The sequence below is a fragment of the Saccostrea cucullata genome, unplaced genomic scaffold (assembly GCF_032062105.1).
Source record: "Saccostrea cucullata isolate Sc308-1 unplaced genomic scaffold, CSIRO_AGI_Scuc_v1 ctg63, whole genome shotgun sequence".
Classification (NCBI taxonomy): domain Eukaryota; kingdom Metazoa; phylum Mollusca; class Bivalvia; order Ostreida; family Ostreidae; genus Saccostrea; species Saccostrea cuccullata.
Genome location: NW_026933545.1, coordinates 384,716 through 410,548, shown reverse-complemented (window position 1 = coordinate 410,548; position 25,833 = coordinate 384,716). Strand labels below are relative to the sequence as shown.

The 25,833-nt window shown below is 34.1% G+C and overlaps 2 protein-coding genes across 2 annotated transcripts; one reads left to right on the top strand and one right to left on the bottom strand.

The window, feature by feature from the left end:
* Nucleotides 1-21,535, top strand: LOC134238589 (uncharacterized). The gene is made up of 8 exons (XM_062720711.1): nucleotides 1-130; nucleotides 9,807-10,094; nucleotides 16,370-16,504; nucleotides 16,596-16,646; nucleotides 17,778-18,077; nucleotides 20,512-20,633; nucleotides 20,743-20,962; nucleotides 21,247-21,535. The coding sequence occupies exons 1-8, from the start codon at nucleotides 82-84 to the stop codon at nucleotides 21,315-21,317; spliced, it is 1,236 nt and encodes a 411-aa protein (XP_062576695.1). The 5' UTR covers nucleotides 1-81; the 3' UTR covers nucleotides 21,318-21,535.
* On the bottom strand, nucleotides 21,403-25,757 carry LOC134238590 (uncharacterized). Its single transcript, XM_062720712.1, has 4 exons — nucleotides 25,626-25,757; nucleotides 24,531-25,256; nucleotides 24,242-24,436; nucleotides 21,403-22,506 (listed from the first exon to the last, which is right to left on the bottom strand). Exons 1-4 carry the CDS (start codon nucleotides 25,678-25,680, stop codon nucleotides 22,448-22,450), a joined length of 1,035 nt encoding a protein of 344 aa, XP_062576696.1. The 5' UTR covers nucleotides 25,681-25,757; the 3' UTR covers nucleotides 21,403-22,447.
* Nucleotides 25,758-25,833: the final 76 nt, after the last annotated feature.

The window sequence follows — 25,833 nt, the reverse complement described above, 5'->3', positions numbered from 1 at the left end:
TTATAAGGAAATTTTTAACGTATAAAGAAAGCGTCCTTAACATGTTGATCAGCACTGCCGGTCTGCTCTACAGCTTCCTCAATGAAGGCCCTCTGTTTATCCGTGGTTTGTCTCATCGTAGGTGTGCACGGTAGGTTTTTTTTTCTTTTAGCTCACGTGTAAAACTTGATCATGCAATTAGGTAGAAATGATTTTCTTACGCCCCCACACGCAGTGGTCAGGGGTGCATTTAGCGTTACCTCTTTACGTCCGTCATTTTAATCATTCCGCCGTAGTTAAATTAGGAAATTTGTTTTTGCTGTGCTGGTAGATAATAAGCTAACTTATGTAGACGACTGTAAGTAATATCGTGACCATTGGCCTATTTTTACGAAAGTTATTGTTCGTAGATTTCGTTGCAGAACTACAGGTCTCTGTATTTGAAAATAAAATTTGGACAACATACCAGGGGGAGCTACAAATCAACTTTTTAAAAACATACCTTTGATTTATTGTGTCACTTTTTGCTGCAAGCTTTTGGTTTTATGCATACCCCCTAAAGCATTGTTTAATTAAAACTTTTTTCTTGAAACTGTATTTACTAGTCAACGGTTCCAAGCATCGACTCTAAGGAAAAGACGGACATGCTCTTTTCTGACGAATTTTAATGTTTAATTTGTCATTACAACTCGAATTCGATACAACGAGATAACGATTTTTCGATATTACGAGATTATTACTTTCGACGTAACGATATAACCATATTACGAGAAAACTGCTAGGAATATTTCAATTAAACAAGATAACAATATTTCTATACAACGAGATAACTATATTTCGATACAACGAGATAACTATATTTCAATATAACTAGATAACTATATTTCGATATAATGAGATAACTATATTTCAGTATAATGAGATAACTTTATTTCGATATAACGAGATTAGAATATTTTGATATATTTCCATTTCTAATTTTTTTCTCTGTGATAACTCTTTGAAGGTTAGCGGAGTTGATTTAAGGAATCACTGTCTTGTTTGTATAATATGCCAGGGCATCAACGAGAGTGGGAAACATCCCATGTTTCCCACTATCGTTGATGTCCCTGGCATACTATACTAACTAGACAGTGATTCCTTATATTTCCATTTCATTGTGAAACTAGATATCCTTGAGATGGTGGCCACCTCATAGGGCCCCGCTTTCAACAATGAATATGAAAATGTAAGGTAGTTTAAAAGAGTTTATTTTAAAGAGGAACATTTGTGTAATACAGTAAAAGTAATTTAGTACGACTTCACAGATATTGCGAATTTACAGATATATATCGAAGTTATCTTAAATCTCCAGTTATATAAATTTGCTGGAATTAAAGGGAAAAATTATGCACCAAACAAATATTTGAAACAGAGAGGCTAATTCTGACAATGACCTATAGAAACTTCGACCAAGGTCACTGCACATCCATTGACCAGTGGAACTCTGTGGGTAAAGTATGAGCGAGATTGGGCCAAGGAGAGAGAAGATATGCTCCGGACAAGGATTTTTCACATAATTCTGCTATGACCTTGACCTTTGACCTAGAAACATGGTTCAAGGTCACTGTACACTTGTTACCCAATGGCACTTTGTGGGTGAAGTATGAGCGAGATTGGGCCAAGGAGAGAGAAGATATGCTCCGGACAAGGATTTTTCATATAATTCTGCGATGACCTTGACCTTTGACCTAGAAACATGGTTCAAAGTTACTGCACACTGTTTACCCAATGGCACTCTGTGGGTGAAGTATGAGCCAATTTGGGCCAGGGAGAGAGAAGATATGCTCCGGACAAGGATTTTTCATAAAATTCTGCTATGACCTTGACCTTTGACCTAGAAACATGGTTTAAAGTTACTGCACACCGGTTACCCAAAGGCACTCTGTGGGTGACGTATGAGCCATATTGGGCCAAGGAGAGAGAACATATGCTCCGGACAAGGATTTTTCATATAATTCTGCTATGATCTTGACCTTTGACCTAGAACATGGTTCAAGGTTACTGCACACCGGTTACCCAATGGCACTCTGTAGGTGAAGTATGAGCCAGATTGGGCCAAGGAGAGAGAACATATGCTCCGGACAAGGATTTTTCATAAAATTCTGCTATGACCTTGACCTTTGACCTAGAAACATGGTTCAAAGTTACTGCACACTGTTTACCCAATGGCACTCTGTGGGTGAAGTATGAGCCAATTTGGGCCAGGGAGAGAGAAGATATGCTCCGGACAAGGATTTTTCATAAAATTCTGCTATGACCTTGACCTTTGACCTAGAAACATGGTTTAAAGTTACTGCACACCGGTTACCCAAAGGCACTCTGTGGGTGAAGTATGAGCCATATTGGGCCAAGGAGAGAGAACATATGCTCCGGACAAGGATTTTTCATATAATTCTGCTATGATCTTGACCTTTGACCTAGAACATGGTTCAAGGTTACTGCACACCGGTTACCCAATGGCACTCTGTAGGTGAAGTATGAGCCAGATTGGGCCAAGGAGAGAGAACATATGCTCCGGACAAGGATTTTTCATAAAATTCTGCTATGACCTTGATCTTTGACCAAGAAACATGTTTCAAGGTCACTGCACACCGGTTACCCAAAGGCACTCTGTGGGTGAAGTATGAGCCAGATTGGGCCAAGGAGAGAGAACATATGCTCCGGACAAGAGATCTCGGACGGACGGACGGACAGCCGGACGGACGGACAGACTGATCACTATAGGGCGCTCGCCAAGCGGGGCCCTAATAAAATTATAGATTTAGATTTTTTAAAATGTAGACATAGATTTAAATTACACGAGGTCTCCCATGCCAATTTCAATAGTCCTCGGTCACTGACGTCAAACACACAGACAGCCGCACGAGATTTACATGCATATTTGGCCTCCTAAGCGCCAGACTCGGAGACAGATGCACACGAGATTTACATGCATATTAGGCCTCCTTAGCACCTGACTTATCGACCTGCCTAATTTACATTCCGGTAGAATTATCAAGAAGTAAACTCCGCTAACTTTCAAAGAGTTATCATGGAGGAAAAAATAGAAATGGAAATATTTCTTGATAATTCTACCGGAATGTGAATTAGGCAGGTCGATAGGTCAGGAGCTAAGGAGGCCTAATATGCATGCATATCTCGTGCACATCTGTCTCTGTGTCTGACGCTAAGGAGGCCTAATATGCATGCAAATCTTGTGGGCATCTGTCTCTGTGTCTGACGCTGAGGAGGCCAAATATGCATGTAGATCTCGTGCGGCTGCCTTTGTATTTGGCGTCAGTGGGCGAGGACTATTGAAATTGGCACGGGAGTCCTCGTGTAATTTAAATCTATGTCTAGTCTAAATCTACAATTTTATTTCACAATGAAATGGAAATATAAGGAATCACTGTCTAGTTAGTATAGTATGACATGGACATTAACGATAGTGGGAAGCATGGAATAATTTATGCATAACAGGCATCATTCCTTATATAACTATAGATTACTGAATTTTGATACAATGAGATAACTACTAAGTATACTGTATTTCGATATAAAGAGTTAACTATATTTCAGATACTTAAGGAAACACTGTCTAGTTAGTATAGTATGCAAGGGCTTCAACGATAGTGGGAAACATGGGATAATTTGCATAACGAAGCCCGTTATGCATAAATTATCCCATGTTTCCCACTACCGTTGATGTCCCTGGCATACACTGTACTATACTACCTAGACAGTGATTCCTTATATTTCCATTTCATTGTGAAATAAAATTGTAGATTTAGACTTTAAAATATCAAGAAATCAACTCCGCTAACTTTCAAAGAGATATCACAGAAAAAAGATGTGTTTGTGAAACACTGATGCCCCCGTATGGCAAGAGAACTTTAAATTAATTAATTGGTACCAAAAGTAGGGTATTCTCACTGGAAAACAATTGTGAAATTTGAAAGTAGGCCAATGTTAAAGTTTTTTCAATAAGTACAAAAATCTCCAAGGTCAAAAGGTCAAGGTAATTGGTATCCAATGAAAGGTCTTGCCACATAGAATACTTATGTAGAGTATGGAAGCCCTAGTCCTAAACGTTCAGAAGTTATGGCCAAGGTTAAAAATTTTTAAAGTAGGTCAAACTCCAAGGTCAAAGGGTCAAAGTTCTTGTTAGCAAATGAAAGGTCTTGTCACAAGAATTAAATATGTAAAGTATGAAAGCACTAGCCCTAACCCTTTACAAGTTATGGTCAAGGTTTGCTTTTTTAAAGTAGGTCAACCTCAAAGGTCAAGGTCAAAGGGTAAAAGTGCTTGGTATCGAAAGAAGGGTCTTTTCACAAGGATTACATATATGAAGTATGAAAGCCCTATCCCTTACCATTCAAAAGTTATGGCCAAGGTTAAAGTTTTTTCACAGGAACGGAAATCTACAAGATGAAGGTCAAAGGGTCAAGGTTATTGGTATCCAATAAAAGGTCTTTCAACAAAGAATACATATGTGAAACAAAAATGTCCTAGTATCTACTGTTCAAAAGATATGGCCAAAGTAAAATTTTAAAATTTTCATGTAAAAGTGGGTTAAACTCCAAGGTCAAGGTCAAAAGGTCAAATTTGGTGGTACCCAAAGAAAGGTCTTGTCACAAGGTATACACATGTGAAATATGAAAGTCATGGCTCTACTAAATCAAAAGTTATGGACAAGGTTAAAGTTTTTGCGGACAAACAGACAAACAGACAGACAGACAGACAGACGGACGGACACGACAAAAACTATATACCCCCGAAACTTCGTTTACGGGGGCATAAAAACAATAGAAATGGAAATATAACGAGATAACTATGTCGATACAAAGAGACAATTCTATTCGAAATATAACGAGATTGTTAAATTTCGGTATAATGAGATAACCACAATCGATACTAGTAAGCTTATTTTGTTATAATGAGTGTATTATCTCTATTTATCGATAAAGCAAGTAAAAAAGAATTCGTGCAATGGAGTTAGTAATCTCGTTGTCATGTTCTAAATTTTGAATTTACCCGGTGGCAGTAAATACAAAATTTACAACTATTTTGTATTTACTGCCAACCGGTAAATTCAAATTTTACAACATGGCATCGTTATAACGAGTAAGTTAGCTAATAACGAGTTGTATTACTAATATTTCGTTAAAACAAAATGACTATATTTCTTTTAACATAACAACAATATTTCGGGAACTATATTTCATTATAATGAACGATTCATTTACTAGTATCTCGTTAAAACAAGGAAAAATTTCCGTTCAAACATGTTAGTAATCTTGTTATAACGAATAATTTATCTTATCATGAGATAACTATATTTTGTAATAACAAATCAATTAATTATCTCGTTAAAACGGGTAAGAATTTCCGTTAGAACATATAAGTAATCTGGTTATAACGAATAACTGATCTTTTTATAACGTGTAAATTCTCGATGAAATATATGGAGATAACGAACAGAATTCAAGCCCAAAAGTCCATAAAACAATACAAAGTAGGAGCGGAGCAAACACGGATCTTCGAAACATAAGAGATGGGATCAAGTGCCAAGAAGCAGAAAACATCCCCTGCCGACCGGTCACACCCACCTTTGCTCTTTGTCATGATTGGGAAATAACGGGAAAATCCGTCGTCTATTCAGCATATAATAGCCTAACGATTAGTATGAAAAACGTCAGTCAGCATTTGACTTAATGATAAATTGTATTTGCTGATAAGGTCATTGTATCGACCATAGAACTGACAAAATAATGACTTGCACAACACTGCTGATATTATTGTTTCACATGCTCTTGCGTATTGAAACAAATGAGAGATATAAACCCCATATGTAGGTAATGAAGCTGCATAAGTAAGTGAAGTTGACGATTAAAAAGGTAAAGTCATCACTTTTATCATAGAGCTTGGTTGGTAGATTACCATTAACGTCATTTTTAAAGTAAAATATCCAAATATGAAAACAGATGTATTAGACTCTGTGACATCTTTTATCTCAAGCTCACCTAGATACATCGTATCGATATAAGAATTGAAATACATGTGTAACAATTGCTAATTGACAATACGTCGTCGATATATCTAAACGTAGAGTTTTCTTTTCTTTTCACGTATAAGATTTTGGACAAAATTCTGCTTCATATGAATACAAAAATAGGTCTGCTGAAAACGGGGCGTAATTAGTACCCATGGGAATTCCAAAAGATTGTTGGAAGACCTGGTCTCCAAAAACCACATAGTTACTGTCAATCAGAAACTCAAGCATCTTTTTGATGTCAACTTTAGGGTACTTGTATGTAAAATCAGAATGTTTTTCAATTTGATTAAAATCAGATGCTTTGATCCGCTCACATAGCTCGCTGCACCAGGCGAGTGGATATCCAAGTGAGCGGATAAAAGGGTCTGATTTTAATCAGATTGAATTTTTTTAACAAAATAATTTTGCAAATGACCAATGACAAGGTAAGTAAATTGATGAGTTCCATTTTTATTTTTATTTGAAAGCCGCTGCAAATGATATTAAAAAAAGCCTGGACTTTGATTTATCTTGGGGAATGATTTGTGGATAAACTTGAAAAGTCTTAAGTTTTAAGCTGTTGATTTTGGTGAGATCTTGTGATTTCAAAATTTCCAAAAGTTCCTTCGAAGTTTTAAGTATCAACATCTGATTTACACCGCTTCTCTCGAAATTATTGTTGCACAATACTTCTGAAGTTTCTCTTTCACTACTGTTAATATCTTAGTGAGGGGTAAAGAAAGAGGCTTGGATGAACATATACTGGAGCCCGCCATGTATCTTTGTTTGTAAGGATTTTTATGAAGCTTCGGTATCCAGTATTGATGTGGTAATGCAAATTAATTTTGGTTAAATTGACATATGATTCTGAAGAATTTCTTCCTTAGAAAGGGTGCCCACTTGGTGCAGTGATTAGAGCGTCTGCTCTAGAGTCGCGGAGTAAGGAGTTGATCCTTACGTCGCGGTTTCGAATCCCACTGTTGGACGTGGAGACCGGTCCTTCGGATTAGACCGTATATACCGAGGCCCCGTGTCGCAATAGGTGCTGGCACGAAAAAGACCCCATCAATGCTCTGAGTGCCGAGCATAGGACAAAATTTGCAGCTCTCCACCGTCAAGTGTCGGCGTCTCCATATAAGAGAAAAATTCTCGAGAGGGACATTAAACAACATACAATCAATCAATCAATCCTTATTTATGGGGACTTTATTGTCTTTCCACAAATTTTATTAAAAAATAAACTCTGTTGCATAACAACAAAGTTTATACTTTAAATAAAATTTGTGGAAAAACACTACTAATATTGATTATTATGTGAAAGTGTATACATTCTTTGAAAATATTTTTCGTTCTTGGATATATATTAAGCAAACAAACAATGTGCATGCTGATGATGAGCAAGATTGCTTCTTAAAATCATGCAAATTTCGTTTGGTCTAGTCTGGGGTTTTGGTGTTAGTACAAGGCTCAATCATTATATCGAGTAAAAACAACGTTTTCAATTTTTTGTATTATTCTCTGCACCTATATGTACATATTTAGTAGATAAACTAAGTGCATAATAATGATTTGTAAGTCTCTTCATTTAAAAAAAAACATTAACAAACAAAACAAGTGCATAGTTTTAAAAGTCTAGGGTGCCTTTTCCAAAATTCTGACTTTCATGGCCCACAGGTAAATTTTTCTGGTGTTTGGGCGGAGATGTATCTTAATTGCTAGTATATTGGGAAAATACAATAATTCTCATTAATTTTGAATCATGACAAGTAAGAATGCCTCTCCAAAAACTGTAAATTTTAAGTTCAGATGTGTGCCAAAATTGAAGATAATTTTATTTTTTCTTTACATATTTCATTGAAAACGACATTCTTAAAATCACTCTTGACAGATTTTACCTCAAATTTCTTGATAAACCAAGAAATTGTTTTATTTGATAAATCTGATCAGCATCAATATTTTAAAAAATATTGTTTTAAGTGTAACATAATAATTTAAGTCACGTACGCACAATGAATTATAAAGTCAATATTGATCTTAAATTTTAGATATGATGTAAATGATGAACTTTATTTTCTTTAAAAAAAACTGAATTTGAAATGATCCTACAGGAAAAAACCCATATATTTTCTAATTTAAGTACTGAAATAAGTAATGAAATTGGACAAAAATTGACAATTTGCCAGTTATTTTACAAAATGTTGTTTTAAATGAAATATATACATATACGAGGGGTGATCAAAAAGTTCGCAAACTATCTGTATATCTACAAAACCACAATTCAGATTAGAATGAAATTCGGTACACACATAGCCATACACAAGGTCTATAAATAGCATATGCTGAATAAAGTTTCTCTCCTTGTTTGTGACGTCACAATGTGAAAATGACGTCACTATTTAGGTCACTTGTGACGAAAAATGGTTGTCTCAGTCGAACTCGTTCACCAAACGACTGTACAATTTATTGTACTAATATCTTAGAAATCCCTCTACAGTATCATATAATAATTTGTACACAGTTTATTGAGATAAATGAGTTCCTACAAATTCAATTAATGATTGGATTAATCGTTTTAGTGAAGGAAGGCTGATGGTTAAAAATGATACTTGTCATCTTGCCCAGTGAAAGCAAGTTTGAAAAGATATGTATTTTTAATTAAGCAATTTGCTATCAAAGACCTCCAATTAGCACTTTGAAAAATAGTTGAATATTTGAACAATGATATAAGTATTAAATACCTAAGATATCGTTTACTTTAGATTTTAAACATATTAGATATGATAAAAAGGATGCACCCATTCTGTATCCACCTTGAATAAAGGTCTCTCCTGATCGAGACAGAAGATTTGTGTTTTAATGGTCGCCATGCTTATTTTTGGAAAGGATGTTATTATGAGCATTTCTGACAAATTAACTGTTCTTGTCATAAAAATTAACTCACATGGAAAGAAATATAAAACTCGGAAAAATCTTTTAACTTTTGTGACAGAACGCTACAGAGGGGGTCACGTGACCGCCAATATCACGTGATTCGTGCATGCGCAGAACGGTGGTTGATATGCATTAAAATCAGGGAGGATTAATTTAAAATATTAATCAACCTTAAAACCAAATATTGTTTCTTGTATGGAAGTTATTCAATTAGTTTGCGAACTTTTTGATCACCCCTCGTATAGAGAAAATAAAATTATTTCCACTTTTGGCACACATCTGTACTTAGGTCAGGGGTTCAGATGGGGTTAGGTACTAGTGTTTTAAATGCTGGGAGGAAATGCATCATTTCTAAAAAAAAAAATCTCTCCGAGTATCAAGCATTATAATTTACATAAGAATTTTTGTGATATTTAGATAATACAAAAAGTTCTTTCGTGTATTTAGTATTTAGTTCTCAGATAGACCTGCAAATAATAAATAGAAATGAGAAAAAAAAACTTATTGAAATGGGCTTATTATTGAGTAACAAATTAAATAAATTATTTTGTTGAGTAATTATCCTGTTTTTTTTTCTCTTCATTTTGGACATCAAAGCTTTGAATATCAGTTGTTTTCGTTTTACACTTTTACAGTGTTTTATTATATGCAGATGGCCACTGAGGTCCTTTGGCTTCTTGTTAAAGTCAAAGCAACTAAAATTAATATCGTAAAATTTACTGCATGTTAAAGTCAACAAACCAATCAAATTGATTGACTGAATTTGAATAACACAATAAAAATAATATTCCTTTTATGATCAAATTACTCTTGAATAATAATCATTTATTTCGTAATTAAGGGTCGAAACGAAATGGAGATGGCGCTCTTATTTCAAGAAGCATCTCAGGTCGTAGAAGCTTCATTACACTCAGATGTCCTTCCGGTCACGTGTTTTCAAATGTGAAGTTCAGACTAGATTCCAACATCTCAAATACCACCTCAAAGGGCAGTAAATGTTGGAAGAGGAGCTCGAAGGCACAGAGAAGGTGCCGATGGAAGCAAAAATGTAGGATAGACACCAAGATAAGAACCGGCGACTGCAAAGCCTCGGCCATTCAGCTATCTAATCTTCAGTGCATCCCAGAAGGTAGGTGGTGCCTCTTCCTTATTCTATTATGTTTCCGGTATACCCGGCGAAGTTTTGTTCATTATCATTTCAAGATTCAGTTTAAAAAGAAGAAATAGTATAACTTCCTCATTATTTCCTACAAAATCGGGCTCATACGGAACTTTTTCAAAAAGTACTGCGTAGTAAATCTCTCGGTTGTTTCCAGCTCCTGGGAGTTCTTTATAACATTATAATTCAAATACATGTCCATTACTCAAGCACTGCTGTTTATGAGGCCAAATATGGACTGAGTTCAAGGGCAATATGTGTTTTGTCGGGCCCAAAAAACAAATTGGTTTTTGCCACCGACCACAAGTTAAGACTTTGGTTTGAGGGGTCGTGAAAGCGCGTTTTGCCTGAAAATACAGTCATTATTTTTTTGTTTTGTTATAAACTGCTTTTTAGTTCAAGTCTTTTTGACACTTTTTTCCTTAGTTTCCTTGTTTAAAACAGAGGTATTTTGAGGTCTAAATTCACTAAATGATACCCCCCGCCTACTATATGATTATAACGGCAGTCTATGATTTGCTCTGGGAGACAGCTCAAGATTAAGTGTCAGATCAAAAATTAAAATAGGAAGTACTAGTATTATGTAATAAAGAATCTGTAAAAGTATCATTACATTTCATTCAGACTGTGTGGTATAGGAGGAGTTGAGGATAAGAGATGGTACCTTTCAATACTATAGAAAGAATGATAGTATCCGTGTTTTGCAATGGGAAACCCAAAAATATTCGTGAGGTTAAAAAGTAAAATAGAAGGTTCAGAATGGCACTATGTAACAAAGATTCTGTAAAAGTCTTATTAAATTTCATTCTGTGGTATAAGAGAAGTTGCGATAAGAGATTGGTACTTCAAAGCGTAACAGACGGTCGGACAGACGAATGGGCGGACATCCCAATAACTATATACATGTACATGTACCCTCCCCATTTTCAAGCCATTTGATTTTACCGATAAGTAACACATTGATGAAATACAATGATATGGAGATACCGTAAATCTGGAAATTTTTACGTTGATTTATTTTTGCGAATTTGGGTCAAAAAGCTATTGATTAATTTTTACGCTTCAAAATTTTGCGAATTGTCACTGGCGCTAAAAATAAAAATCACTTAAGATTTTCATATCAGTTTAAGTTTCAATTTAGTATGCTCAGTTAGAATACCACCAATATACTCGCAACCTGGCAAGAAATTGCAGAATCGCTCCAAAACAATTTTGAAGATAAAAATACAAAAGGATTTGCACTTAGAATAACTTCTAAATTAATTATAACAAACCTTTTAGAGGTTGTGTATGCCTTTTAACCTTAAATATAATCCAAATAAAGACAAAAATATAACTAATTTTCTCAACGTTTGGTTTTTTTCTCACCTGAAATTTACACGCCGTGTTTACACTTGGAACTCTCTAGTAAAAGCACTGAGCTCGAGTTACCGCCCGTGCTGATACATGGTTGGATAAAATTTATCTACAATAAAAATTTCCAGATTTACGGTAACGAACAGTATTCGAGCTTAAAAGATTACTGTATTAAACATTTCAAAATAGGAGCGCAGTAAACACGGACCTCCAAAACATCGAAGGTGGGATCAATTGCCATGGAAAAAAAAAAACCGGAAAAATCCGTGGACAACTCAGTGCGTCAAAAATGGCTTAACAATCGGCATGAAAAAAGTCAGTCAGCATCTGACAAAAGATAAATTGTATTTGTTGACAAGGTCATTATATCAACCATTAAACGTACGAAATAATGACTTTAAACGAGATCACTGATATTCTTGCTTCATCAACGTGTTTGTCAATAACTTACTTCGTTTTAGAAAATCTTCATACGTAGAGCATGTTCTTCCGTAACAAATCAGCTGAGAGATATGTATAAACTCCATATGCAGGTGACAAAGGTATATTGCTGCTTAAGTAAGGGAAGATGATTAAAAAAGTTATCACAGTTTTCATGACGCTTTGTTGTTAGATTACCATTAACGTCTTTTTCAAGTTAAATATCTAAATATGAAATAGACGTGTCAGACTTTGTCTTTTTTTTTTTTAGCTCATCGGGATATATCGTGTCGACATAAGATTGAAAATAAATATTGTTAATTAACAATACGCGTCGTCGATAATCTAAATGTCGAGTTGAAGGCCACAGCAAGTGTTTTCTTCTTTAATGTATACGATTTTGGAGAAAATTCTGCTTCATTAAATTAAAGAATTACGCTATCAATATATTGTAATTATTTTAAGAGGTACTGTGAGTATTGAATGATACCCCCGCCTCCCATTTGATTATAAGGGCAAAAACCATGTTTTGCTCTTGAAGTTCCGACTTAAGTGTCATATAAAAATGTAAAATAGGAGGTTTTACGTTATAAAGAAGCTGTGAATGTATCATAAAATTTTTATTCAGTGGTATAGCAGGAGTTGCGGATAAGAGATGGATACCCTTCAATATTATAAATAGAATGGCCGTGTTTTGTTCTGGGAAACCAAAAATATGTGTCCGATCAAAAAGTAAAAAAGTAAAATAGGAGGTGCACATTGGCACTATGTAAAAATATTCTGTGAAAGGCTCATAAAATTTCATTCGGTGGTTAAAGAGGAGTTGCGGCTAAGAGATATATACTCCAAAGCGTAAAGACGGATTGACATCCCGATCACTTTATACATGTACCCTCCCAAATGTCAAGTGGAGTATAAAAAGCGAAACGTTAATCAGTTTTAACAATATAAAAGTCCCCGATGTATTATTTATCCAACGCAGTAAAATTTTAAATATCATATTAATATAGCTTATGAATACAGGTAAATTTAATACATGTAATTATACAGTATTATATAATAATGTATTTCAGCTTAGCAGATAGCTAAAAATAATTTTTTTTAAAAAATAGAGAATGGTGCAATGGTAAAGTGATTCGAGTGCAGCTTTATAATGTACATGTAGTGTCAATATACATTAAATATTTTTTTGTGACATGAATTATAAGGATTACAAAATTTCCTTAAAGAAGATGTTGCAAGCATTGTCAGAAAAGACAAAAAATGACAGTGGTCAGTATTCAACGTCAAAAAATTAAACTTCGGTCATCTTTTTTATTATTAACAACAACAACAACAACCCCCCACCCCCCAAAAAAATCTCCATTTAATTCAAAGAAAACAAAATCCTTTGCCTGTAGGAAAGCCTGTAGGAAAGTATAATCAATCTTAAAATCTACATAACCCACGGCATGAAAATGACCCTCGTAGAATAGGGACCTTTGGAAGTATCAGCAAGGAAGCAATTTCCTTTTTTAGATAAAAAGAATTAACCATTATAAATCAGGAAATTGAAAGACCAAAATGTTTTCCAAAGCTGAAATGAAAATATAGGAAGTGTCTGTGTGGTCTCATGAAATCTTTTATCAAAACACTCTTCCGGTAAATGATGTATTGATAATATAAAATTATGTGTACTTCAGTCTACAGACTTTGAAAGCCTTCTATATATGATAAATTAAAAAAAAATAAATTATTGTTTTTAGCAGACCTATTTTTGTATTCATATGAAACAGAATTTGTCCAACGTCTTGTACGTGAAAAGAAGAAAACACTTGCTGATGCTTTCAACTCGACATTAAGATACAAGAACGACATATTGTCAAATAACAATGTTATTTCCATTCTTATGTCAAATAACTTGAAATAAAAGATGCCACAGAGTATTTCCATTCTTATGTATTTCATTCAATATCCATGGGCTTGCTTCTGTCATTTAGAATCACCAATCAAATTGAAGCTTTCGAAAATAGTTAGATAAGAATTCAGCTGACACCTCAACTGCACGTGTTACTAGTTGTTTATCATAGAATGGCTTTATGTGATTGGTTGAGAGATAAGAAAAACAATCAAGATATGTAATTTTTCCGAAAGACGTCGCTACAGTCAGTCCACGGATATTGAATGATATTTGCCAACGGCAACGTGTTGACTCAGGACCGCTGGCTTGCGAGGATGACGCACCTGTTTCATATTTTGGATATTTAACGTTTTGAAAAAGACGTTAATGGTTATCTAACTAGCAAGCCTTATGATAAAAGGATGACTAACTAAATTTGCTACAAAAAGGTATGCAATTGCATCAAGACATAATTTGCCTTGGACCAACAATGTTAAAAAAATTATGGAAGCGAGGGAAAAATTTTGCATAATGAGCTAACCCACGTTTCCAATTATCTTTGAAGCTCTGGCATACCCAACAAACTAGACAGTGGTTCCTTAAAAACTTCAATTAAAAGTAAACAAAAATGTGTCATTTAGGAAAGGACTTAAAAAGGACGTAATGTGCGCCTTTTACGATGTGAAATTCAATGTGATAAAAATAGCAAAATTTAAATAAAATGTTCTTTATTGTTCCTCTTAGCTTGTTCTAGTGACCTATTGCTGTTTATTTTCGCCCGTCGTGCGTTTACATTAAAAATACCCTTTTCTCGGGAAAAGCTGATTCAATTTCCAGTTCTGGCGTAAAGCAACTTTGGATTAAGGGGCTTGATGGATGGGGCTAAACCATCAAAATTATTACAATCTCGGCTTTAAAATTCTTCTGTACTCCCGGACATTAAGCAGACAAACTATTGGTATAATTGTAATAAGCATTGAGCCCTCTACCATAATTATGAAATTTGTGGTCCTAGGATCAAGGGTCCTGGTGCTAGGGTGGAGCTTTGTTGAATAATTTTATTGAGAATTCTGTATTTCTGAAAAGATTATCCTCTGCTTTTGGGCATTTAACAAACAATCAATATGTATAGTTATGATTAGGAAGGGTGCTTCTTCCAAACTTTTGGATTTCATGGTCGCTTAGTGAGAGTTTTGGTTTTGGGCGGGGTTCTATGGATTATATAAAAATGCATTAGCGCTTTGAAAATCTTCTCCTCTACCCACGAGTATTAAGCAAACAAACTCCAGGTAAATACAATGATATATAATATAAGTATATGTTTTCTCTGCTGCTTGGTATATAGGAGGCAGAGGACAAAATTTGTGAAGCAAATGAGAGTTATTCCTCTTTGCTAAATTGTGTTAATCAAAAAATCATTTTATATTAAATAGTTATTTTGTACATAACTATAAGGCCATGATTTATTCTTTTTTGGGGGGAGAAAACCTACAATTTTAAGGTACAGGTACGAGGTAACAGTAATGATAGAAAATGTTTTACATATGCAATAATCAGTTAACATTGCTCTAGTCTTACACTTTACCAATTATAAGATTGAAGAAGTGATTTTAGCTATGAAAAATACGGAGATAACGAACAGTATTCAAGACCAAACGTTCATAAAACAATATAATATAGAAGTCGAGCAAACACAGACCTCCAAAACATCAGAGGTGGGATCAGATGTCATGGAGAAGTGAGCATCTCCTGCTGACCAGTCACACCCACTGTGTGCTCCCTGTCATGATCGGGAAATAACGGAAAATCCATCGTCAATTCAGTTTATCAATAATGTACTAACAATTAGTATGAAAAGGTAATAAAGAAAAATAAAACTTGTACTTGAGACTTGAATTTCTAGACCATTTCAATGTATATATAAGTAATAATATCTGATTGACAGTATCATTGCAGTTTTTAAAAAAAAAAATCACGATCCATCATTTATGTCCCTTCATTAGCAGAGATTGGTCATAAACTTCTACATGACAAGTATTTTTTGTAGTTTTTTTTTTTGACATTTCATCATTTTTAATCAACATTATCCCTGCTTTTTGTAACAATATTAACCGAATAAAAAATATACAAAATGAGTCGTCAATTGAATTTCTAGATTTACTATTACCGGGTAAATTCAAATACTAGCATTGCAAAATGAAAAAAAGGCGCCTTCATATACATTCCTATTGTCTCTACACAACATTTTAGCGACTTGAAAAACAGCAAAATATTAAGTAAAAGATTTAATAGAACAGACCAAAATATATATTTAATGACAAGTACATTCTTAAGAATAAATTTGGGTGTGACGGGTCGGCAGGATATGCTCACTCCTCCATGGCGCCTGATCCCACCTCTGATGTTTTGGAGGTCCGTGTTTGCTCTGCTCCTACTAGTATTTTGTATTGTTTTATGTCATTTTGAGCTTGAAAACTGTTTGTTATCTCCATATAATAATTATTACTGTAAACATAATTATATGAGATGTAATTAGTTTTATTTTAAAAAATATGCCTTTTATATATAGATTGTATTTATTTTTTAACAGATTCCGTTATGGCTATATGCCGATCGGACAATGGCGCTGTTTGGATAACCAATTTCGGTCGTCTAAAATCAGTCCAAGTAAAGGGAAAATGTAGAAAATTCCAAAGACAAAGGGCCTCATTCAGAAATCGACGAAGTAACAATATTATTTCCAAATATTCAGAAAACAATTCATCGAAATTTACTCTCAATCTGATAGCATTTGCATAGTTATTCATATTTTACAGATGCAAAACACAGAAAATCGCATGTTGAGGGCGTAGTGACTCAGGAAAAGGGTAAGTGTATGTATTTTAAAAAAAAAGAAGATTTTTCTGAACTATACTGTAAATCACAATTTACGCGATATCTTATTTTCGCGGGAAAGACAATTACTCTTCATTAGCGAGACAAAATTTTCACGAATTATAGTTCTGCTCTATATATTCTTTATGAATACTAATATAAGCGAGAATGATATTTTCGCGAGCACTATGTCTCGTGTAATTACGTGAAAATAAAGTTCTCGCGAATATTAAGTGATTTACTGTATTATGGTAGTTAAATGTGTTAGTTAAACACTGGAACACTTTTTTATATTATAAATCTTTTGCTATCATCTGGAATAATAAAAATGACATTTTAACGTTAACTCGCTATTAAATAAATTTTCACCAGACGGGGGGCAATGTAAAATTGTTGTTTTTTCTCTTTTTTTCTTCCTTAAATTATTTTTTTTAAAAATAGGGAGGTATTTATTACTTATCTACGGTATGAGGGGGAAATTATATATCAGTGCTTAAGTACGCCGATTATCTATACTATGTTAAAATTGTTTGCTTTTATTGTAAGTAGATCTACAATAAATGCAAATGTAAAAGAAGGAAGAAAATATGAAGAGTATCAGGTGCAAAGATTGCAACCCTTATTCAAGGCAATTTAAGATGGAATATACACGAATGCGTATTATAGAATAAATTACTTTAAAAAAAATCGGTTATTTCGATTTGATAATCACTCTGCATTCATATATTACCATACCAACTATTGCTCGAATAAGAATGCAAAAATGTGGACCTAAAATGTAAGATTCCATCAAAATTTTCAGAAAGAGAAACAACACAAAGCTTTTGAAAATTCTTGTTGTAAATCAATTCTTGATGTTTAATGATGTCCAAAAACAATGAATGCAGCTGCAGCGTACTGATTTTTAATTGAATTTAGAAAAATAGTACTTTTTTAAACGTCAGTGTTTTTTCAGTGTTTTTGATTTAGAAATTAATTTATCTGGGAAAATTTAATAATTTTCTAAAATCAACAGACGCTTAAATTCAAATGCTGCCATTTTCTTTAATTCATGGATAGTTTTTAAAGTGGCATTTGAAGATGTCCATATTTGGACAACATCGTATTCTTCTTGTTACTTACAGGAATGGTCCGGGATCGTGTTGGATGGCAGAAGAAGTCCTACCGTTTTTCCTGTCCAAAGAAATCTTTAATTTATTCTCTTGACCTCTATATGTCTAACCTTCCCTCGTCAAAAAGATCGACACAATTATGCAAAGGAATATCCCCACAACTTTTGATACAAAAGAATAATTGTTTCTGGAAGAGGTCCTGCACGGTCAGCTGGCACGCACCACAAATTTTTGCTACTTCCAATAGAGTTGATTGTGTAGGACTACAGGCACCACTCTTTATTACAAAGGGACATGAGTGTATTCCGAAAAGTAGGTAGAAATATTTACGTCTTTAGAAAGACAATTTAAATCCTTTTATGATATTTGGTTTTTGTGAAGTACCAAGGTTGTCAATTTTCAAAAAGACACTGTTAATGTTCAAATGTTTATGAAATTTTATTACATGTACAATATTCAGGTTGATTATGAGATATAAAAACAGAATGGATGAAATAGGTGGAGAAAACGAACAGTAATCGAGCTCAAAAGTCCATTAAACATTACAATATAGGAGCAGGACAAACGCGGACCTCAGAAAAATCAGAGGTGGGATAAGGTGCCATGGAGGAGTGAGCATCCCCAGCCGACCGTTCACACCCACCGTCTGCTCCATAAGTGAAAATAACGAGAGTGATTGATGGACAGAAAGTTTTAAAGCCAATTCAAACAAATTATATCAACAGCAGAGCAGACACGGACCGCTGAAACATCAGAGGTGTGATCAGTACCATTGAGGAGTAAGCATCACCTGTGTACCGGTCACACCCCTCGTGTGCTCTTCGTCATGATCTACCAAACGGAAAAAAAATCCATTGAAATCAAGTGTGTAAACTTCATTAAGCGCTTGAAATCATGAGAGATTGCTGTGACCTTCAACATTTAGATATATTGCGACGTACATGTATTGTCAATAAACATTGAACAATACGATATATTCAGAAGTCTTGTTTTAAGTTATCATTTTGTTAGTTCTTTAGATGGTAAAAAATCACCTTATCAAGAAATACAATCAATCATTAAGTCAAATGCTGAAGGACATTTTTCATATTTAATGTAAAGCCATAATTTACACAATGTATTTTCGATGGATTTTTTTCGTTATTTCCCGAACATGTCAAGGAGCACACGGTGAGTGTGACTGGTCGGCAGAGGATGCTCACTCTGCCATGGTATCTGATCCCTCCTTTGATGTTTTAGAGGTCTATGGTTTCTCTGCTTCTGATTTTCATTCTTTGAATGAGCTGTTGAGCTTAAATACTTTTCGTTTTCTCCATATATTTCATTGACTTGCTGCCATTGGTCTACTTTAGATCTTGCGAATAATGTCTTTAAACGTACAAGCTGTTGATAAAGGTGTTTCATCACTTTGTTTGTCAATACCAGGGTAGCTTGTCTCGCTTGAATTTTTTTCCTCGGTGGGGGTACAGGAAGGAGAATTAAAATATAGCAAATATCGCTTTCAATGTTATTCACTCCCCATATCTGAAAAATAGTCGTCAAATGTTAAAACGGCACTCAAGGCCATTGAGCAGTGAATGTTCTTATTAATGCTAACGCCCGCCTCGGCACACAGGGCCTTAGTTTTAAGGTCTCATTCGAAGGTGCCACAACTTTCACTTTGAAGTGCCAAGCACTTAGCGAAGGAACAGTTTCTACCTATTTTCTATCGACTTATGTCAGTGGCCGTAGGGGTCGGCACAGCTGACTGAGCTACAGTAATCTTTGTGAAGATTTCTATGATGTTTAAGTCATTTCAATACAGGTAGAAAAGGCCGAACTCACCTTGGTTGACTGGAATGTTTTAAAGTATTAAACACTGAAATGTCAATTTAAAAAAAAGAAGATTTTCATCAATAGAAAGTGAACTGTGACATAAGATGGATTTTCAGATGTAGAACCCGGTAGTCAAACATAGTTCTTTTTCAATACCGTTATGAAATTGAGTCTTTCAGCGGTTACTGCTGGAATCACAATATTTATGTGGTCTTTTCTCTAGGATCATGGAGTAAGAAGTTAATACTTACAGGTATGTCGCGTACTCGAATATATTGTGTGATGTGGAAACTGGTTCTTTGGAATAAATCGTTTAAACCGATGCCACATGTCGCAGTACGTTCTAGCACGAAAAGAATCCATCAATGCTCAAAGGTTGTTTAGGCCCAATACAGGTCCACATTTGCAACTTTCAAACAGCAAGAACCAGCCTAGTGGTAGAGTGTTCGCTTCGTGAACGGGAGCTCCAGGTTCGATTCTCGTTCGCGGTGCCGCGTCAAACTTTAGACGTAAACACAGATAGTGACTGTTTCTTCGCCAAGCGCTCGGCATTAGAATGAAAGTCACGGGTCTTTCGGATATGACCTTAAAAACGTAGATCCCATGTCACGGTAGGCGTTGGGATGATAAAAACGCTCACTGCTCAATGGCCCTGAGTGCCGAGAGTATAGGTTAAAATTTGAAGCCCTTCACCGACGTACGGTGACTTCTCTATATGAGTGAACGTTAAACAATATACAATCAATCAAACGGCAATTGACTGCGTCTCAAATATGTGAAAAATTCTAGAAGGGACGTTAAATAATCAAACAAACAAAACATCTACGCAGTATAATTTTTGTAATGTTATACCCAAAACAATCCATTTTATTTTTTCATGTCAAATGAACATCAAATCTTGAAAGAATTTTCTACCTCTGTACAATTTTAGAGAAAATCCATGATATTTGTAACAAACGTAAAGTAAATGGCAGAAATGGAATCCTTAGAAGCCATGATGATTATCCCTGGAATTATAGATCCAAACAACAAAATTGTAAAACGGCCATCAAGGTATGTAAATTCAAAAACCAGAAACTTTCACTACATATCCTTCTGTCAGTCTAGTATTGAACATTGAGCATTTTAAATAGCCCATGGACTTCTTTTTTATATGAATTAGATTCATCGAGAAGGGAGTTTGTACCTCCGAATTCATGACCTTGATGTAGATACCTCATACGATGATTTTAGCATCACACATGTTCGGGGCAACCTCACGTGCACCTTAAGACAGTCTCTTGCAGAAAAAGGCGTTTGGCTCTATGGTGGAGAATTGAATATTTCTTTTAGAGTCACGGACAATTCTAAATCTGGCAGAGGATTCATCATATCCTACAAAAGTAATTTCTGACCACCTGTCAAAAATAAATACTAGTAATAAGTAATTGATAATCTTTCAGCTCCAAACATTCTATACTATATTTTTTTTAAATTAATTACTAGATATTTTAAAAATATAAACGAGTAAGATGTTTTGATATGCAATAAATACAGTGTGAAGAGGCCAGTGTTATTTTTAAGTTATAGAAAGATGACATTCATTTGAAAAAAAAAATATATAGCTATTTTTGTTGAGCTGAGTTAGAAAGAATATGGAAGTTACGACATTTTTTTTTAATTTCAGATGTGAAAACAAAGGTCCCCCATTCACCAGAAGGAAAGGACCACATGTGTACTAAGATTATTAGGCATTAGTATTTCGTATTTTTTCAACGTAAAATTGCGCACAATATTCTCGAAATCAATAAGTTACAGATTATACTTAAAATGTGTTTCTATGATTTAATAATCGCAATCATCATGTACAAGTCATTCAAACTAGTCAATCTTATACATGTAATCAACAACTCATAATTTACATCTCTAACTTCCGTTTGAAACACGTTGTGTTAATTATGAAAACAACTAACTGATCAATATGTTTGTTTAAGTTTGCTAAATAATTTGGGAGGGGGTATTGAAGAAGTTAAATTCTTATAAATACAGAGAAAATTGCTATACATTACGTATATGCACAAAAGAGATATAAAGAGAGTATCTCTTTAATTATTAGATGGTTTTCTATCTTGATTCTAGATGAAAAATGCAGAGTTGCAACTTACAACTACACTCATGATTGGCAACTCTTAAATGATAATGGTTATTGTATTTTTCAGCCCCCACCCCCCAAAAATGGTAGGCGTTAAATGCATCTTGTTCATTATATTGTGTTTATTAGGAGATAAATAATAATTAAGTGGTTGAATATTAAGGTACATGTAATATGTGAATTTTTATTGAAAACTTATCAATATTTTGACAAAATTTTATGTTTTAGGTGCTCATTCGACATTACCTTTTATATGAGCAATTGAGATATTTAGAATCGTAAGGTTGACTTCGTACAAAATGCATTTTACAAGACGTAGTTTGTTTTTCCTTAAATAATATATACATGTATGTATATAATATATCACTCATACTTGAACTTTATTAAACTTCCTCCAAAAATGATAATAAGTTCCAATTTCATAAACTGTCATTGGTTTAAATGAGGTGGACAATGTACAAAAAGACTGTACAAACAGGAGTTATGACAACAAATATCATTCATATATAATGACTAAGCTGACCTGTTCTATTTATTAAGGAAATTATGTTTATTACTTTTGTTTAAATTTTCAACTGGAATTTCCATATATACTAGTATACAGAAAATCAACGACCTTCTAGAAGTTAATGTACAACTGATGCCGGAAGATTATGTTTTGAATTCCCAAGTGAAATGGATAACATCAATGTAAATTAATGAATTCATTTCCGATTATCATCTAATTATGCGAATGTTATTTCAAATTCCAAAACTCCTCTTCTTCCGTTCCGCATTCACAGAAAGAAGAATTTCCTGTTTTAAAAAAAAAGAGAGAATGCAATATTTAAAACATATCTTTTCTACCTTGTTAAATTTTTTTGATAAGATAAAAGTGAATTTATTTTTGCTGATATGTTTTAGCTTAAAAACATTTTAATGTGAACGTATTAAATCACCATTAAAGTACTTTTAAATGTGTTGTCCCCTAATTCTTATTTATGCCTTTCTCGTCTCAAATTAATTACCAAACACGTAAGCGCATGGAGAAAAGGTTATCTTACACTATACATTTACAAAGCAAATGACGATCAGCTAAAAGCGGTGAAACAAATAATTCAAGTAGTTTATAAAATTGAATGACATTTAATGAAATTACACGAGGATTTATTTGACTAATTTTTTCACGAAATAAGTTTTCTTGCCTTGATGAAGCTACTCGGTTTTTGAGTACATTGGAATACTATGCAATCTCTCTGGAGATGATACCCGAGTGGATTCACATCAGAGAGAAAATTTTAAAAGTGAGAACTGCTCTTTCGCCAAGCGCTTTGTACTTTGAAGAAAAGGTTGCAGCCAAGTGAATAAGACGATACTTTAAAAAAAAACCGCCTCTTGTCACGGAATGGACACACTAAAGATCCCTTACTGCTCAATGAAGTATAAAGATACATAACTTCTGATAGTATTTTTTTAATAACATGGGATGTTGCATCTGTCCTCAAATGAGATCCATTCCATAGGAGCAGAATGGGTTTTATCAATACATGTACATCATCTTTATAGTATACTTAAGGACAGATGATACAAACAAAAAATAGATGTCTGGATTGGTATATATTTTTGGACCTAATTTCATTGCAAATGATGCAAATAACAAATTTCTGGAATATAAAGAAATTGTAAACCTTCTGTGACGTTCAAAATTCTACCCTTCTGAAACAATCCTTATTATTCTATACAAATATTTTTCACTTCAAATTTCATTTTCGTCCAACTTTGAATAAAAAATTAAGAACTATGCGGTGAAAGTTATTCTTTTTAGTCATTAAAACATGGCCCAAGTTGTTATTTTCAAAATTTTTGTCAAAAGTTTGTTTGTATCATCTGTCGTTAATTGTTTTCTCTGTTTGAGAAAAGGTTTGCCATATTGCCATACTTGGTTTTTTTTTCAAATTAATTTGCTTAATAAATTGACTGCCTTTACATGCTTGACATGGGAGTGAAGTAAAAGAAATGTTTATTCTTGAAAAATGGATGCGGTTTCCACAAGCATCGGGTTGTAGTAGCCCATCACTCTCCCCTCCTCGCTAATAATTTTGCCAAACTATACTGTACAATAAAAAAAGCAGTTATGATTCTCGAAAAATTTTGCCAATATATACCACATTGTTTTCAAAGACAAATAAAACAAAAACGACTGGGGGGCTTTTTTGAATTGTTGTTAGGTTGTGCCTTCCTTCCCAAACTGGAATCTTTACTTAGACTGACCATGATATTTTTGGTAAAGTTGTCTTTTTACGATAAGATATCCACGGTGTTCTCAGATTCAAGGATAAGGTACGTAGTAATATTACGTTGAGAAACATATCAAATAACCCTGAGAACGTTTTCCCCTCATTTTGAATGAAGAAACACTTAATAAACTTTAATTTATATATGAAAACTGCAGCTTCTCTAAGTTACGTAATATTATCAGTGCAGCCAGGCACCACATTTCAAATCATCAAACAAACCCAGTTTTTTGTTGATTTTGGCATGAACTACTCACCGTGAAGGCTAACTGATTTGCTGTTTAATACCATAGTCTTCATTACGGATCTGCAGGCATCCTTTTTCCTTCTCTTTGCTCTCCTCTTTATCCTAAATTTCTTATCCTTGTTTTTAGCCTTTCTATTTTTATTATGTCGATTTTGATGTACACTGTTTTTAAGTTTTTTCTTTCTCCTCTTTGAACTGACTTTATCTAAAGAAAATACAAAACCAGGTTTAAAGTAATGCAAAAACGCTTCTTCGTTGATGCAAAAGGACGATGCAATATAAAAAATATAGCTACATACGCTGATAGCATATCACAAACCCCTTTCCCGTTGCTCCACGTGTACTCCAGTTGGTTGTGAAGTCTATAAAAACACTCGATGATTTTATTCCTCGGATATTTATATTTCGAGTTTTCTTCACATTTTTCCTTCTTTTCCGCCTATTCTTAGAGTATCTTACCACTAAATTGTTGTTTTGAAAGTTAATATCTAACCAAACAATCGTTAGAAGGGTATTATAGGAGATGGTATCCAACACGGGATATGAAAATGTCAAACTACAATTTTTCTGATTTTCTGGATAATCCCATGGTGTTTGACTGTGGCTTCTTATTATCCCTGAGCTATGACCTCTGTGTTGTATACGAAGTGTTGATATTCCACCATTTTGGTAACAAATATCTCTTATATCTATAATTCTGGTACACGACAGTTTCTTCACATGAAATGATTTTGGCAAAACAAAGCAATTGTCTTCTTGTTTGAATGGCGTGAAAGTGTGTGTACTTGTGAAGAACACAATTGCTTGTGATGGAATTTTGATGGAACAGTTTTGTTTCCAATAACAGGACATAACATCGACTTGAGTATCTGGGGGTAGACCCCTGCATGTTGAGGTGTGGTCACAGTCACGGTTCCCGGCATACATATCTATTTGTGATATTACAAATCCTCTTTTACACGTCAAATGAACCTCGTGGCAGTTAGATAGATTTTGTCTATGATCCACACACCATTCTTTTGCATCTGAAATTGAACGAATACGGCTTTATTTAATATAAATTAGCGCCATTTTTCTTCTTTTACATTTATTTTAACGTAAGAATAATTAATTTAAAAGGAAAATAGTGTAATCGGATAATAAAAACTTAAATCGTAAGATGCAAGGTTTAAATGCATGTTATCAAAATCTTAATAAGACTGAAATAAATCAACAACAATCACTGTACAAAATGTAAAAATTTAACTGAAAGCATGAGCAAAAATTCAAAAAATGCAAAAAACGTTGATTAAGCCACACAGATATATATCTCTTTAAGTTGTCACGTGGTTCAGGGTAAAGGGTTAAGAAAGTTAAATGTCACACCTAGTATATGATTGAGAGCATGTCCTTACCTATCAAGATAATAACCACCGACAATAATACCCAACTTAAGTAGGTTCCATTCATGTTCACCGACGACTTGCAGCAAATATATGTTGTTTATTCAGATAAGAGTTATATGATCAAGGGTTTGTAAAAAATAGAATATCGAAGTGCGAAGTGCTAGCGTTTGATAACATGGCACACTAAACTCAATAAAACAGTTAGACTTTGTATTAA

Bases quoted from the DNA above. Each gene is read 5' to 3' on its own strand.
- LOC134238590 (XM_062720712.1), bottom strand. From the start codon at position 25,680: ATGAATGGAACCTACTTAAGTTGGGTATTATTGTCGGTGGTTATTATC. The intron at 24,437-24,530 runs GTATGTAGCTAT...TATTTTCTTTAG, and splicing joins GTTTGTGATATGCTATCAGC to ATAAAGTCAGTTCAAAGAGG. The intron at 22,507-24,241 runs GTGAGTAGTTCA...TTTTTAAAACAG, and splicing joins CAAATCAGTTAGCCTTCACG to GAAATTCTTCTTTCTGTGAA.
- LOC134238589 (XM_062720711.1), top strand. From the start codon at position 82: ATGAAGGCCCTCTGTTTATCCGTGGTTTGTCTCATCGTAGGTGTGCAC. The intron at 10,095-16,369 runs GTAGGTGGTGCC...ATTTTTTAACAG, and splicing joins TCTTCAGTGCATCCCAGAAG to ATTCCGTTATGGCTATATGC. The intron at 16,505-16,595 runs GTAACAATATTA...CATATTTTACAG, and splicing joins CTCATTCAGAAATCGACGAA to ATGCAAAACACAGAAAATCG.